The sequence below is a fragment of the Scyliorhinus torazame genome, chromosome 13 (assembly GCF_047496885.1).
Source record: "Scyliorhinus torazame isolate Kashiwa2021f chromosome 13, sScyTor2.1, whole genome shotgun sequence".
NCBI lineage: Eukaryota > Metazoa > Chordata > Chondrichthyes > Carcharhiniformes > Scyliorhinidae > Scyliorhinus > Scyliorhinus torazame.
This window is the reverse complement of record NC_092719.1, coordinates 113357760-113375013: the sequence shown is the minus strand read 5'-3', so window position 1 is coordinate 113375013 and position 17254 is coordinate 113357760. Positions and strand designations below refer to the sequence as shown.

The 17254-nt window shown below is 45.4% G+C and overlaps 1 protein-coding gene across 1 annotated transcript in view; it reads left to right on the top strand.

Moving 5' to 3' along the window:
- The window catches only part of dnah1 (dynein, axonemal, heavy chain 1), a 1119271-nt gene that overhangs the window by 669980 nt on the left and 432037 nt on the right, over window positions 1–17254 (top strand). Inside the window, exons 47-48 of the mRNA XM_072472076.1 lie at window positions 3794–4024; window positions 5653–5849. Of these exons, the coding sequence (XP_072328177.1) occupies window positions 3794–4024; window positions 5653–5849 (428 nt within the window). The remainder of the gene's footprint in view (window positions 1–3793; window positions 4025–5652; window positions 5850–17254) is intronic.

The window sequence follows — 17254 nt, the reverse complement described above, 5'->3', positions numbered from 1 at the left end:
AGCATGCTTTCTATGGTGCCTCTGTACAAATTAGTAAGAGTCAATGTGGACATGCCGAATTTCCTTAGTTTCCTGAGGAAGTATACACGCTGTTGTGCTTTCTTGGTCATGGCATCGACATGGGTGGAGCAGGACAGATTATTGCTGATGTGCACACCTATGAATTTGAAGCTGTCAACCATCAGCACCATTGATGCTGACAGAGGTGTGTACGATATTTTGCTTCCTGAAGTCAATGACCAGCTCCCTAATTTTGCTGATGTTGAGGGAGAGATTGTTGGTGTTGCACCACGCCACTAAGTTCTCTATCTCCCTCCTGTACTCTGATTTATTGTTGTTTGAGAGCCGACCCACTACGGTTGTATCTTCAGCAAACTTGTAGATGGAGTTGGAGCCGAATTCTGATACATAGTCGTGTGTGTGTAGCGACTATAGTAGGGGGCTAAGTACACAGCCTTGTGGGGTCCCGGTATTGAGGACTATCGTGGAGGGGGTGTTGTTTATTCTTACTGATTGTGGTCTGTGGGTCAGAAAGTCGTGGATCCAGTTGCAGAGAGCGGAATCAAGTCCTAGGTTTTGGAGTTTTGATATGAGCTTGGCTGAGATTATGATGTTGAAAGCGGAGCTATAGTCATGAATAGGAGTCTGACATAGGTGTCCTTGTTGTCAAGATGCTTCAGAGATGATTGAAGGGCCAGGGAGATGGCGTCCACTGTGGACCGGTTGCGGCGGTATGCGAATTGTAGTGGATCAGGACAATCTGGGAGCATGGAGTTGATGTGTCTCACGACCAACCTCTCGAAGCACATCATAATGAAAGATGTCAAGGCCACTGGACGGAAGCTGTTGAGGCATATTGCCTGGTTCTTCTTTGGCACCGGTATGATGGTAGTCTTCTTGAAGCAGGTAGGAACCTTGGAATGGAGTAGGGAGAGGTTGAAGATGTCCATGAACACATCCGCCAGTTTGTCCGCACAGGATCTGAGTGCACAACCAGGGACTCTGTCAGGACCTATTGCTTTCCAAGGGTTCACTTTCAAGAAGACCGATCTGACTTCAGAAGCTGTGACGGTAGGTATCGGTGTGTCCGAGGCTGCGGGGCAGTTGACAGTGGTTTCATGGTTTCCTGCTCGAAACTAGCATCAAATGCATTGAGTTCATCAGGGAGGGGTGTCCTAAAGCCGGATATTCTACTCTGCTTTGCTTTGTAGCCTGTTATATTGTTTAAAACTTGCCACAACTACCGAATGTGACCCTAGCTAAGTCTGGTATTGTCTCTTGGCATCCCTGATGGCTTTACGGAGGTCATACCTGGATTTCTTGTAGAGGTCAGGGTCGCCTGTCTTGAAAGTCTCAGGCCTGGCCTTCAGTAGGGAGTGAATCTCCCAATCAAACCATGGTTTCTGGTTAGGGAACGTATGTACTACCTTCTTTGGCACGCAATATTCTATACACTTGCTGATGAAGTCTGTGACGGTGTGGCATACTCGTTTAGGTTGGCCGCTGAGGTCTTGAATATGGACCAGTTCACTGGCTCCAAGCAGTCGTGTAGGAGCTCTTCTATTGCCTCAGACCAGCATTGCACGACCTTCTTAACCAGATTCTCCCAGGACGACACAGTGGTTAGCACTGTTGCTTCACAGCGCCAGGGAGATGGATCAGTAGACGCCGTTGATTTTTGTGCAGCAGTGGTCATGAATTCTGATAGGACCATGTGATAGGACCCGTCTCCTTGTTTTTTAACTAAGTCAAAACTTATGGTAGAAAACCCAGCAGTGGAGCTAGCTGGCGATACCTGACGTTTTCAAAAAAAAAAAATAGAACATAGAAAATACAGCACAGAACAGGCCCTTCGGCCCACGATGATGTGCCGAACCTTTGTCCTAGATTAATCATAGATTATCATTGAATTTACAGTGCAGAAGGAGGCCATTCGGCTATTGAGTCTGCACCGGCTCTTGGAAAGAGCACCCTACCCAAAGTCAACACCTCCACCCAACACCAAGGGCAATTTTGGACACTAAGGGCAATTTATCATGGCCAATCCACCTACCCTGCACATCTTTGGACTGTGGGAGGAAACCGGAGCACCCGGAGGAAACCCACGCAGACACGGGGAGGACGTGCAGACTCCGCACAGACAGTGACCCAAGCCGGAATCGAACCTGGGACCCTGGAGCTGTGAAGCAATTGTGCTATCCACAATACTACCGTGCTGCCCACCAGGTTATCCACCAGAGTTGACACTTGGTCAAAAAATTTGAGAATTCCATCCACCATAGCTACTGATTCCCCTTTATCTACCCATTAATTTCATCCTCAAAGAACTTGAATAAATGTTAACTACAAAAGTACTCGAGCACCATTTTCCTACGGTAAAACCATGTTGACTGCGCTCATACATTGTGTGTTCCCAAGTGCACTGTTAGACTTCCTTGTTTTCCTAGCGACTTATGTCAGACTAACTGATCTATTTTACCCTGCTTTTCCTCTTCTTTTTTAAATGCCGGTGTATATTTGCTAAATTCCAATTCACTGAAACCGTTCTAGAATCTTGGAAATTTTTGAAAATCAGAAGCAGCATCTCCACTGTCTCTGCTGCTACCTCTTGTAGAAACCTAAGAAGTAGACCATCAGTTCCTGCTCCACCTGATTATTGTGCAAAGAATTAAAAGAAAGATCTAGTCAAGTTAGTTCAATTCAAGAAGTAGACTATTTCACCCCACGGTGTCTTCTCTTGCACCATTTGCACGTTGCTCACTTGATCCATTCATCTCATAGAAATTAGCAAGCATTTCTGAGAGGTGTCTTCATTTAAGGTGAGCCAAAGTAACCTACCCTATTTTTAACTTCTCTAGGCAATGTCCAAAGGATGTTGTGTTATTGACCAACATAGAGTCATGCACTTCAAAGCTCACTGCTGGAAGTTCTCATGATGCTTTAATTTCTGTGCCACTCTTATTTGAATGGAAATATTGAGTAAAAGGGTGATTCCAGGGAGACAAGTGCTACTCACTGCAACCATGGTTCATGCCACTCATGTGCCAACCATGGACAGATGTAAACAGCAGATGCAACAAAGCTCATGCTACCACCAGAATTGTTCTCCAACATACTGTTGGGATTTCATGGTACCTGACAATACAAATCTGTTCGTCACCCCCAGAATTGTATTGAAACCAATGTCCACCCTAAACATGGCCTCTGACATCAGAGGGAATCTCACCAGGGAAGAAAGTCGGTTAAATCAAGAATTTCCAGGATCTTTACCTCGGTTACATCAGATAGCCAGTATATTAGGAGGGAGGAAGTGTATCAGTCTTCTGCCTAGTGTAAGTTAGAACCACTTAGAACTCCATGCCTAACAAGGAAACACAAAATGGGTTCTTGTGTCTTCTCTGCTCCAGCAGGAGCCTGAAGTGTGCCCATAGTGGCACAGGTATCCCCCATCATTTTTTCAATTCGGCAACCTTCTCCTGATTCTAAGTGAAGGTGGCATTTACGCCAGGCTTGACACCCGGAGATAGATGGATCTACAGTGTTTATAGTTCACAACTATAAACTACCTCAAACAATTGAACCCATAAGATCCATTAAAATCTGTGCCTTACACATGCAAAATATTATCATTTAAACCACCTTAACTTACCAATGGACATAATACATTAAATTTGCAAACTGAAAATTTTCTAATTTTCCACATGAAATCTTTAATTTATTGAAGCTCGCTGTGTGACTGTGGCATGTCCAATGTTCTGCACCACCTTCTTATTAGTTTATTTTCTCGTTTTAGACTAAAGTTCTGTTGCTGAGACTATGGTATCACGAAAGCTGCCGTGTGTTCAAAGACCGGCTGGTGAATGACAGTGACCGCAACTGGTTTGAAAAGCTGGTACACAGCAAACTTTTAGAACTGGGCACAAATTTTGAAGAAGTTGCACCACAACTGCCTGTTCTTTACGGGGATTTCATGGCTATTGGATCAGATAACAGGATCTATCAGTTTATTGACAACATGGAGAAGGTGAATTGGTACTCTCTGCTTAACCTATTACTGTAATCTGCTTTTGCAATGTCAGTTGGTGAAACCCAAGTTAACTCTGCCTAACAGTGCTGTGTTATCCCTATTAAATAAGGCAGCATGTCATAAGGTTTGGACTGCTATTTAGCTACAACAGGAACATTTGTCCTGAACTCCACTGTTGTCAATTTTAAGTTGCAGTGAGTTCCTGACAAACTAGCCTCCCAACTGCCAAGATTAGTTCTACATAGAACAATTATATTTACTTGAGTCTTGATTGTGAGTGTCCCCTATTAGACACATCACTGTCAAGCACAATCATGTCCTCAATGAACGCTCACACATGCACCAGAAATGACTGACTAGCAACCAGGGATAGTGGTGGATTTAGCCAAAAGACAAACTGTCAGATTGTGTTAATGACACCAGGAGCAATCTATCTCAGTTGAATGTATCATCCATAGCACAGCTGTCCTTTCAGATCAGAATAAATAGCCCTGATGTTTGTCTCACATCTTTATCGGGTGTTAGTGAATAACTGTACATTCAAAATGCATGGTGCCAGACCAGAACCTCCCTGAATTTGTGGAATTGGGTTATTACTGTGAACCAACCCCTGCCAGAGACTTCTGCCCAGTGGTAAGAGCTGCTGATAGGGTCCCTTCTGGCTGACATCCACACAACATTTGAAAGATCTCTAGACCGGAGGAACCAATGAGCATCTGTGAAGAGAAACAGTTCAGTTAGCACCTTGGACCTAGTTGGCCTTGCTGTCCCCTGCACCCGCTGATTTGAGGATGCTGCAGCCACAAGTTATAATTGGACCGATTCCACATTATTTCAAGGCTATAGCAGTGCGTGCATCTGTTGCAGGCTAGGTGCTCAGTCCCTCTTAAAACCTGGAAATTCTGTGGCAATATGAGGAAGGGACACAGATCTGGCATTATGTATCTCTATCTCTTTTTCTTCTCCTAATCATATGGGAACTGTGCATTCCCAAGGGGGCAGCACGGTAGCACAAGTGGATAGCACTGTGGCTTCACAGCGCAAGGGTCCTAGGTTCGATTCCCCACTGGGTCACTGTCTGTGCGAAGTCTGCACGTTCTCCCCATGTCTGCGTGGGTTTCCTCCGGGTGCTCCAGTTTCCTCCCACAGTCCAAAGACGTGCAGGTTAGGTAGATTGGCCATGATAAATTGTCCTTAGTGACCAAAAAGGTTAGGAGGGGTTACTGGGTTACGGGGTAGGATGGAAGTGATCAGTGGGTCGGTGCATTCTCGATAGGCCAAATGGCCTCCTTCTGCACTGTATGTTCTATGTTCTATGTTCAAGCAGCACAAGGGAGGAATCTTCTACTGTTGTCAATTAAGTTTGTTTACTAGAATCCATCTCCCCTATATTACTTAGAACACAGAAAAGACCTGTTCTGCTCAGTCAATTTAATCAACAGATCGCACTGCAGTAGAAATGTATTGACACTGCTGCAGAGCACTTTAAACCAAAATACAGAAATTAGTCAGTTGAAAACAAACTTTGAGCAATTATGTGAATATAACTATATGCCCGTTATCTAATCCTGAAACTACGGAAGGCACAATGTAATCAAGTAGTATTTCCTCTTTATTTCTTCCAGATGGTGCAAGTTATTGATGAGTACATGGAAGACTTCAATCAGACCAGCACAAGCAAATTGAGGCTCGTTCTCTTCATGGATGCCATCCAACATGTCTGTAGAATCAGCAGGATTCTTCGACAACCAATGGGCAATGCACTGCTCCTGGGAGTTGGGGGTAGTGGGAGACAATCCCTTACAAGATTAGCGTCACATATGTAAGTAGCAATGGGTTACATCGGCCCAGTAGCATGAACTTTGTTCTTTTATGCAATTTTTCTGAACAAGTATGTGGTTGAAGCTACACTTTTGTGGTTTTGTGTAGATTTCCACACTGTCGAAACCAATTTGGACTGTCCATTAATCATGAAAGCAAAATACTGAAGCTGCTGGAAATCGGAAATAAAAAGTAAAAATGCTGGGAAAACCCAGTTGCTCTGGCAGCATCTCTGCACAGAGAAACAGAGTCTATATGATTCTTCTTCAGCTCTCATGCTCAGTGCTTTTATATCATTGCACTGTCCATTATTTTGCATTAACTGGACAATGTCATTCCAGAAGATATAAATGTGGGACATGTTTTCAAGCTGAGAAGATAAGTGAAGGAGCATCACTCATAGGGCAGGAATTAGCACATCCTCAGGAGACAAGTTCAGGGTGGGGTGGTGTGCAGTAGAGATCCTGCCAACCTCCTGCCTCCCTCCTATCATGTCTGCGTAGGGAAGGTTTCTGGGCCCCTTGACCCGGTGGCCAGTTGAGGCTCTGAACTTAATGTTCTCATCCAGTCATGGCTGGTATTCAACTGGTGGCCGGCAGGGGCTTACCATCTAGGGAGACCTCCGAGAGTTTGCCACAACTTACCAAGGAGGCCCCTCACTCACAGGCACTGTTGCCTGATCGAAGGTCCCGACATGGAGGGAGCCACACCTCTGTCCTTGCTTCCAACCGCTTCCCCACAATCATTATCCTTCCTATACTTGCTTCACAGGATCCATTAATAATCCTAATGTTAGGCCTCACTGTAGTACCAGCAGGGGCTACCCCTCCCAGTGGCGCTGCCGACGCTGGAAAGCTGCCCCCATCTGATGGGCTGGCAGCTCTCAGGGATGCAGAATTTCCGAACTGCAAGTACTTATTCTGACGGGAGACCCAATGCTGCCCAGGGAAGTGCTTGATTTGAATTAAGTAGTGTCAGGCCTTCTGGAGAAAAGTGGTGCCAGGTTCCATTCTGTTCTGCCTCGTTGGATGAGACCCCATCGGCCACATTAAATCCAGGCCAGAATGAAAAAGTTTTTGTTACATTGTCAGTATTAGTCACACACCAAACAGTCCAACTGGCTACACACTTTAACTAAGAACCAAATTATGTTAATGACATTTCATGGCAAAATATAGAATGAATTAAGAAAATAGACTGCCATCTATATACTTGGCTACCAAGCGAAATACTGCACCTACTGGAAATCTGAAATACAAACAGAAAATGCTGAAGAAATGCAGCAGGTTTGACAACATTTGTGGAGAAAGAAACAAACTTAACATCTCAGGTTGATAACTTTTTTTTAGAATTTAGGATTAAGTTAGATGACTTTCAATGACGTCATGTGAGGTAAGGATGCTCACATGGCAGCTCCCACTAGGATCCATATTTTAGAGCGCATTCTGACCATTTTCTTTCAGGAAATTTTCACATAAAAACGTTTCTTGTGAAGTATAAAGGATCCCTAAGCTGTTCCAATGCTGACAAAAGGGAATAAATAACCCACAGAAAGCAACTCACTGACCGATTGAGAGGCATCGTGCAGCTCCTCCCTGAAAAAAAGTGGAGGACAGATGTGAGCGGTGACCGGCTAATCACACCCATATGTTTTGGTCATGTCCCAGATAGCAAACCTTTGGGTCTCCTTCTTTAACACCATGTCAGCAATTCTTAACATTGATCTGGAGCCTTGTCCTTTGGTGGCCATTTTTGGGATATCAGACTCGCTGGGGTTGCAGATGGGGTGTGAAGGTGGATGTTCTCGCCTTGCCTCACTAAAGCCCGAAAGTCAAGTTTAGTTAGGATGGAGATCTTCTCCTCCGCCCAATGCCTTGGTCAGATTGGGTGACCGAATGGAATTTTTACGGCGAATTTCAAGTCATAGTGAGCGACAACAACGATCCTTGTTTTACCTCTAAAGAGTGTGAACACTTCGCAACCACGTATGATTTCAATCACATCACGTCGAGTCCATTGTACCCTCAAGACAATGGAAAAGCTGAAAAAGGGGTACATATTGTTAAGCAATTGTTGAAGAAAGCAATGACAGCCAATCTGATCCATATCTCGCACTATTGACTTACCGAGCGTCACCACTGTCACATGGTAGATTGGCAGAAAAGTTACTCATGAATAGAAGAGTGCGCACCACACTTCCATACTTGGAAAAGACGGAGGAGAGTGCAGTGGTACTGCAGGAAATGCGAAACATTAAAGCAAAACAAAAGCAGTTCTCTGATAGAGTGTCTAGAACTTTACCACCTCTGAGTAGTGATGACATTGTGAGAGTAGAGGATTCGAGCAATTGGTTGAGAAAAGCCATTGTACTATGGACCGGTTTAGCACAGTGGGCTAGACAGCTGGTTTGTATGCAGAACAAGGCCAGCAGCGTGGGTTCAGTTCTCATACCAGCTTACCCGAACAGGCTCCGGAATGTGGCGATTAGGGGCTTTTCACAGTAACTTCATACTTGTGATAATAAAAGATTATTATTATTATTAGAAGTAGCACCTCGTTCCTACAATGTACAGACAGTGGATGGGTTGATTTTAAGAAGAAATCATTGCGCGCTCTTGAAAACCAGAGAAGACTTTCACAGCAATGTGATGGAAGGTGAGTCTACGTCAGAATCAACGTCAGCTGCAGTGTCAGATAGTTCAGCAGTTCCTGAGCATGAGAATGTCAGGGAGAACATTGAATCTACAAGTTCTGAGCAACAAGGTCAAACTTTGAGAAGATCAACCAGAGTCAGAAGAAAACCTGATCGACTCAATTTGTAGATTTGGACTTTTTGTGCATACTATGGGTTCTGTTCTTGTGTGTGCGAATATGTATATTTGTGAAACCAGTTTCTTTTTTTAAAGAAAAAAATAATAATTCTATAAGACTCACAGGCTAATGATATCACATGTAAATATACTGACGATAATGTATTAATTTATTCCTTCAAAAGAATGGGCATGTGATGATATCATGGTTGTGTTGTAATTCATTGACTGACCACTAGGAGTCTCATTAGTATATAAGTGAATGTTAGAGTCAGGTGACCTCAGACTGACTGGAGAGCTGGAAGAAAGAAGTTGCTTGTGTGTGTTAATACTGTTATTCGTCTGTTGTTTTGTATATAGTTGACCCACAGTTAATGTTATTAAATTGTTTATAGCTTTAGCTACAAGTATTCTTCTAATATAAATTAGGCCATCCGGCAAGAATCAGAAACAACAATGGCAAACCCAGCCCTGTTGACCCTGCAGTCTCCTTACTACATCTGAGGGCTTGTACCAACGTTGGGAGTATGACTATGTCAGGCAATAGCCTGACATAATCATACTCACAGACTCATACCTTACAATGTCTCAAACACCACAATCACCATTCCTGGATATGTCCTGTCTCACCAGCGGGACAGATCCAGCAGATGTGGTGACACAGTGGTATACAGTCAGGAAGGAGTTGTCCTGGGAATCCTCAACATCGTCTTTGGACCCCATGAAGTCTCATGGCTTCAGGTTAAACATGGACAAGGAAACCTCCTGCTGATTACCACTTATCGGCCACCATCAGCTGATAAATCAGTATTTCTCCATGTTGGACACCACTTGGAGGAAGCACTGAGGGTGACAAGAGTGCAGAATATGCTCTGGGTAGGGGACTTCAATGTCCATCACCAAGAATAGTTTGGTAGTACCACCACAGACCAGTTGATCAGGTCCTAAAGGACATAGCTGCTGGACTGGGCTGCAGCAGGTGGTGAAGGAGCCAATATGAGGGAAAAATAAGCTTGATCCCATCCTCACCAACCTGCCTGCTGCAGACTCACCTGTCCATGACAGTATCAGTACAAGTGACCACCGCACAGTCCTTGTGGAGACAAAGTCCCGTCTTCAGATTGAGGATACCCTCCATTGTGTTGTGTGGCACTATCACCATCCTAAATGGGATAGACTTTGTTCAGATCTAGCAACTCAAGACTAGGCATCCATGAGCCATCAGCAGCAGCAGACTTGGCCCGGCCGGAAAAAGATGGAAAATTATAGGCCAATTAGCCTAACCTCGGTTGTTGGCAAGATTCTAGAATCCATTGTTAAGGATGAGATTTCTAAATTATTGGAAGTGCAGGGTCGGATTAGGACAAGTCAGCATGGATTTAGGATGGGGAGGTTGTGCCTGACAAACCTGTTAGAGTTCTTTGAAGAGATAACAAATAGGTTAGACCAAGGAGAGCCAATGGATGTTATCTATCTTGACTTTCAAAAGGCCTTTGATAAGGTGCCTCACGGGAGACTGCTGAGTAAAATAAGGGCCCATGGTATTCGAGGCAAGGTACTAACATGGATTGACGATTGGCTGTCAGGCAGAAGGCAGAGAGTTGGGATAAAAGGTTATTTTTCGGAATGGCAACCGGGGACGAGTGGTGTCCCGCAGGGTTCAGTGTTGGGGCCACAGCTGTTCTCTTTAAATATTAACAATCTAGATGACGGAACTGGGGGCATTCTGGCTAAGTTTGCCGATGATACAAAGATAGGTGGAGGGGCAGGTAGTATGGAGGAGGTGGGGAGGCTGCAGAAAGATTTAGACAGTTTAGGAGAGTGGTCCAAGTAATGGCTGATGAAATTCAACGTGGGCAAGTGCGAGGTCTTGCACTTTGGAAAAAAGAATAGAGGCATGGACTATTTTCTAAATGGTAACAAAATTCATTATGCTGAAGTGCAAAGGGACTTGGGAGTCCTAGTCCAGGATTCTCTAAAGGTAAATTTGCAGGTTGAGTCCGTAATTAAGAAAGCAAATGCAATGTTGTCATTTATCTCAAGAGGATTGGAATATAAAAGCAGGGATGTACTTCTGAAGCTTTATAAAGCATTGGTTAGGCCCCATTTAGAATACTGTGAGCAATTTTGGGCCCCACACCTCAGGAAGGACATACTGGCACTGGAGCGGGTCCAGCGGAGATTCACACGGATGATCCCAGGAATGGTAGGCCTAACATACGATGAACGTCTGAGGATCCTGGGCTTATATTCATTGGAGTTTAGGAGGTTGAGGGGAGATCTAATAGAAACTTACAAGATAATGAATGGCTTAGATAGGGTGGACGTAGGGAAGTTGTTTCCATTAGCAGGGGAGACTAGGACCCAGGGACACTGCCTTAGAATAAAAGGGACTCACTTTAGAACAGAGATGAGGAGAAATTTCTTCAGCCAGAGAGTGGTGGGTCTGTGGAATTCATTGCCACAGAGGACGGTGGAGGCCGGGACGATGAGTGTCTTTAAGACAGAAGTTGATAAATTCTTGATTTCTCGAGGAATTAAGGGCTATGGAGAGAGAGCAGGTAAATGGAGTTGAAATCAGCCATGATTGAATGGTGGAGTGGACTTGATGGGCCGAATGGCCTTACTTCTGCTCCTATGTCTTATGGTCTTATGGCATATCCCCCACTCTACCAATACCACCAAGCCACGGGATCAACCCTGATTCTATTAAGAGTGCAGGAGGGCATGCCAGGAGCAACACCAGGCATACAGAAAAATGAGGTGTCAACCTTGTGAAGATACAATACAGGACTACTTGTGTGCCAAACAGCAGATGCTGCAAGTAATAGACAGAGCTAAGCGATTCCACAATGAACCCATCAGATCTAAGCTCTGCAGTCCTGCCACATCCAGCCATGAACGGTGGTGGATAGTTAAACAATTCACTGGAGGAGGAGGCTCCACAAATATCCCCATCCTCAATGATGGAGGAGTTCAGCACACATGTGCAAAAAAAAAGGCTGATGCATTCTTCAGCCAGGAGTGCGGAGTGGTTGATCCATCTCGGTCTCCTCCAGAGGTCCCCAGCATCACACATGTTTCTCTTCAGCCAATACGATTTACTCCATGTGATGTCAAGAAATGGCTAAGTCACTGGATACTGCAAAGACTAAGGGCTCTGACAATATTCCAGCAATAGTACTGAAGAAATGTGCTCCAGAACTAAACAGGACAAGTCTAACCCAGCCAATTACCACCCTTTGAGTCTACTCTCCATCATCAGCAAAGAGATGGAAGGAGTCATCAACAGTGCTATCAAGCGATTATAACGAGCAATAACCTGCTCACGGAAGCTCAGTTTGGGTTCCGCAAGGTCACTCAGCTCCTGACCTCATTACCAGCCTTCGTTCAAACATGGACAAAGGAGCTGAATGTCTGAGGTGAGAGTGACTGCACTTGACATGAAGGCAGCATTTGACCAAATATGGCACCAAGGAGCCCTAGCTGAACTAGAGTCAATGGGAATCGAGAAAAACTCTCCACTAGCTGGAGTCATACCTGGCACAAAGGAAGATGGTGGTTGGAGGTCAATCATCTCAGCTCCAGGATATCACTGCAGGAGTTCCTCAGGGTAGTGTCCTAGGCCCAACCATCTTCAGCTGCTTCATTACTGATCTCCCTTCCATCATAAGGTCAGAAGTGGGGATGTTTGCAGATGACTGCACAATGTTCAGCACCATTCTTGACTCCTTAGATAATTGAGCAGCCCATGTCCAAATGCAGCAAGATCTGAACAATATCCAGGCTTGGGCTGACAAATGGCAAGTTACATTTGTGCCACTCAAGTGCCAGGCAATGACCATCTCCTACAAGAGAGAGAATCTAACCACCGTCTCTTGTCATTCAATGGCATTACCATCACTGAATCCCCCACTATCAACATCCTGGAGATTACTATTGATCAGAAACTGAACTGAACTAGCCACATGAATACTGTGGCTACCAGGGCAGGTCAAAGGCTAGGAATCCTACAGCAAGTAACTCACCTCCTGACTCCCCAAAGCCTGTCCACCATCTATAAGGCTCAAGTCAGGAGTGTATTGGAATACTCTTCACTTGCCTGGATGAGTGCAGCTCCAACAAAACTCAAGAATTTGACATCATCCAGGACAAAGCAACCTGCTTTATTGCTCCCCCTTCCACAAACATTCAAACCCTCCACCACTGATGAACAGTGGCAGCCGTGTGTACCATCTACATGATGTACTGCAGTAACTCATTAAGTTTTCTTAGACAACACCTTCCAAACCCACGACCGCTACCATCTAGAGGGACAAGAGCAGCAGATACCTGGGAACCCCACCACCTGGAGTTTCCCCTCCAAGTCACTCACCATCCTGACTTGGAAATATTTAGCCATTCGTTCACTGTCACTGGGGCAGAATCCTGGAACCCCCTCCCTAACAGCAGTCTGGGTATACCTACACCTCAGGGACTGCAGCGGTTCAGGAGGGCTGCTCACCACCCCTTCTGAAGGGCAATTAGGGATAGGCAATAAATGCTGGCCTAACCAGTGACACACACATCCCGTAAAAGAATAAAGCATTGGCCATGCTGGATTACCCCTTATTGTCCAAAGGTTAAGTAGGCCTATGGGGCTCGGTTGCCCAAATGGCCTCCTTCTGCACTGTAGGGGTTCTATGATTCTATGAAGGAAAGCAGAGGTGGATTTACAATTTGTGGAGCCCCGCCCGCACCTTCATTTCTAGGGCCCCCCAATGATGTCATGCCCCTCCTGACCTTGCCCACCTTCTCCCCATTGAACACAAATGCGCAAGCCACAAAAATACACAAATTGATCCCTGCTTTCGTGCTTTTTAACATGTAAAAAAGTACCTGTTTGAATAATTGCTGAATTGAAATCCAGGCTTACCTCTTTTAATTATGAAACTGTGGCTCTGGATTTCAAACAACACTCACTCTACTCTTCTTCTGCGCATTCCCTCCTCACAAAATCTCCCTCCCTCTAACCCAGCCCTACGCAAGCCTGTGACCCTGGCTACTTAATGGATCTCTGTGTCTATTCGGGAACCCTGGATATGCGTTATCCCTTGTTAGTTCCCAAATAACAGAAATTCAGGCTGTGTTTTTTGGCAAAGTTTCGTTGAACTTTATTGTCAGCTTTCGTGTCTACTGATAAACTCTTGGTTACAATACAAACTTAGGTCAGATTGATTGTCTTTAGCGAATACAGTGGTTGAGTTTAAAATACAAATCGTGATACACAGTACAAAATTACTGATTGATTTAAACAAAAGAAAAATGGCGATAGCAAATGCAGCAAAGACATAGGTTTCAGAAAGTGATAGATTGATTCCAGAATGGATTTTTCCATCCCGACAAGTGATTTTTAAGAAGATCATTATCTTAAAGTTTTGCCTTCTTTACAGCTGTGATTGGCTTCAACTAATTTATAATTCACTCAATTCGACCAAACTGTCTGTCTGTCAACTCAAGAGATTCTTGGTGTAATTTTCCATACCCTGGCTTGTCAATTATGCCTCTAACATTAATTAGATTAACACAGTTTTCGAAAAGTCATTATGACCCTGACTGACTGTTACCATGGAAATGCAACTGTCCAGGCCTGGAAAGACAGCTGCATACAATGGAGTGGAGTCCTTTGTCACTGGCCTTGGTCTCTGGCCAGTCTCGAGCAACTTGCAAAATGTGAGAATTTAGAGCCTTATCTGATTAGTTCCCAGCTAGTCAGCTTTCCTCACTCTCATGGTTCGTATGATTTAATCAATTTCTCTTCATGATTTCTCAACTAAACCTGATATCTCATCTATAGCTAATCACAAAATCTGATTTCTATCACGACCCCCCCACACACACACACACTCTACCCTCGGCTCCATCACACAGTTGAAGTCTCCACCCATAATCTAGGTTCGGGATCACAACCAATGGAGGGCCCCTCGACGGTCAGTGTCTGTGGGTACCAATTAGAACCCTGATAACACTGTGAGCCTATCAGCAAGCAATGCAGAGCGACATTAGATTCTGATTGGTCGCGTCACCTTAGAGCAGGAAAACAGAGTTGTCTGAACATTGAGGTGCGTACGCGAAAGAAACAAGAGGCAATTAGGTGAGGAGGGAGCAAGGTAGAGGCAGAAGAACCTGTGTTTTACTTTTGCAAAAAAGGCGCAGAGAGCAGGTTTTGGCCAGGGCTGAGGGCAGGCCAGCCAGCAACAGTGAAGCGAGGCTCGAAGTGCTAGTCGAAATCCAAAAGCCAAGGTGAGACAGCCAGTCAGCAGCTGCAGAGCAGCAAAAAGAGCAGGCGAGTAACTCGACTAGCCAGCGAGCAACAGCAAGGTGCAAAATTAAGGCTTATCAGCACGAGGAGACGACAAGTGAGGCAGGAGGCTGTCCTGAAGACCCCAGGCGAGCAAGGTTTGTGAGATTGTGAGAATGGGAGCGTGTGAGAGGTGATGTGGGGGGTGGGGGAGAGGGTGGGGAGCGGGGACTGGGGGGAGATTGGGAGGGGGTGGGGTTAGAGTGTGAGGGCATAGGGGGACCGGGGGAGGAAAATGAAATGAAATGAAAATCGCTTATTGTCACACGTAGGCTTCAAATGAAGTTACTGTGAAAAGCCCCTAGTCGCCACATTCCGGCGCCTGTTCAGGGAGGCTGGTACGGGAAGGAGGCTGGTACGAGGCTTGATGGCAGTTCTGGAGCGGTTTGGGATTGGACCAAGATTTGTGAACTGGGTAAAGCGACTATATAAGGAGCCGAGGGTGAGTGTCCTCACAAACAACATCAGCTCGAGATACTTTACTCTCCACCGTGGGACTAGACAGGGATGTCCTATGTCCCCCCTGCTGTTTGCACTCGCGATTGAGCCATTGGCTATCGCGTTAAGAAGTTCAGGGGTATGGAAAGGAATAGTGCGGGGGGGGATAGAGCACAGGGTGTTCTTATATGCCGATGACTTGCTGTTATACGTGTCGGAACCGAGTGTGTCGATAGGGGGAATATTGGAGCTGCTTCGAGTGTTAGCATCTTTCTCAGGCTACAAACTAAATCGAGATAAGAGTGAGTATTTTGTGGTGTCTCGGCCGGGGGTGGGGCAGGGGTGGGGGGGCTGCCATTCCATAGAGCAGGGACTTACTTTAGGTACCTGGGGGTGCAGGTTGCCCAGGTGTGAGGGGGGGGGGGGCTCCGCTGGTACAACATTTCTAGTTTGGTGGGGCGAGTGACAAGGATTTTTGTGAGAAGGGGAGATCGGAAGTTGAGGTGTACGTGGAGACTAACCAGAACGGGGAGGTGGCGGTGGCCACATTTTTGGAGGCGGTGAAGGCAGTGGGGAGATTATCTCATTTAAAGCGCGTGGAGATAGGAGGCGAAGGGAAGAGTGCGGACAGTTGTTGGAGGAGGTAGTTGATGTGGACAAGAGATACGCAGGGAGCTGCTTGTGGTGAGAAAGAGGTTGCAGGGACAGTTTGATAGGCTGACGACGGGGAAGGCAGTGGGCCAGTTATGAAAGGCAAGGGGTGTGCAATATGAATACGGGGAGAAGGTGAGGCATATGCTGCCCACTAACTGAGGAGGCAGGCTGCGTTAAGATACATTTTAAAAGTAGAACTGATAGGGGAGAGGTAGCATCAGAGCCGGGGGAGATGAATGATGCGTTCCGGAGATACTACAAGAAGTTATATAGGGTGGCATCAGGTGGAATGGGATGGGATATGGAAAGGTTTCTCGATGGCTTGGAGTTTCCGAGACTGGAGGAGGAGAAGAGGCAAGCATTGGAAGAACATTAGGACTGAGAGAAGTGATTGAAAGTGTTAGGGAAATTAAGTCAGGGAAAGCACAGGAGCCTGGTGGCTTTTCGGCAGAGTTCTACAAGGCATTTGTAACAGAATTGGCATCACACATGTTGGGGATGTTTTTTAAAAATATATTATTATTCTCCTTTTTCACATTTTCTCCAAAATTTACACCCACCAACAATAAACAATAATCAGTAACGAATGCAATGTCAATCCCCATATCATTAACACCAATCCCATCCTCCCACCAAACCCCCAAACAGCAGTCCACATGTTAACATAAACAATAAGCAAAAAGGAATCAGGAATCACCCATAGTCACCATTAATACATACAGTCTCCCCTCTCCCCCTAATGTTTTGTTGGGGATATTTAATGAATCTGTGGAGAAGGGAGAGTTATCAGAGACATTAACGCAGGTGTTAATTACATTAATCCTGAAAAATGGGAAGAATCCATTGGGCGTGTGGGTCATATAGACCCTTTGTTGCTAAATACTGAAGTGAACATGTTGACCAAGGTGTTGGCAGGAAGGATGCAGGAATGTGTGCCAGGGGTCGGAGCAGAAGACCGAGCGGGTTTCGTGAAAGGCAGACAGCTCTCCAGTAATATCAGGAGGCTTTTGAATGTGCTAATGACAACCATTGGGGGGGCAGGTACCGGAGGTTGTTGTCTCCATGGATGCAGAGAAGGCATTTGACTGGGTGGAATGGAGGTATTTACTTGAAATTTTGGATAGGTTTGGATTTAGATTGAAGTTCTTAGCGTGGGTGAGCTTG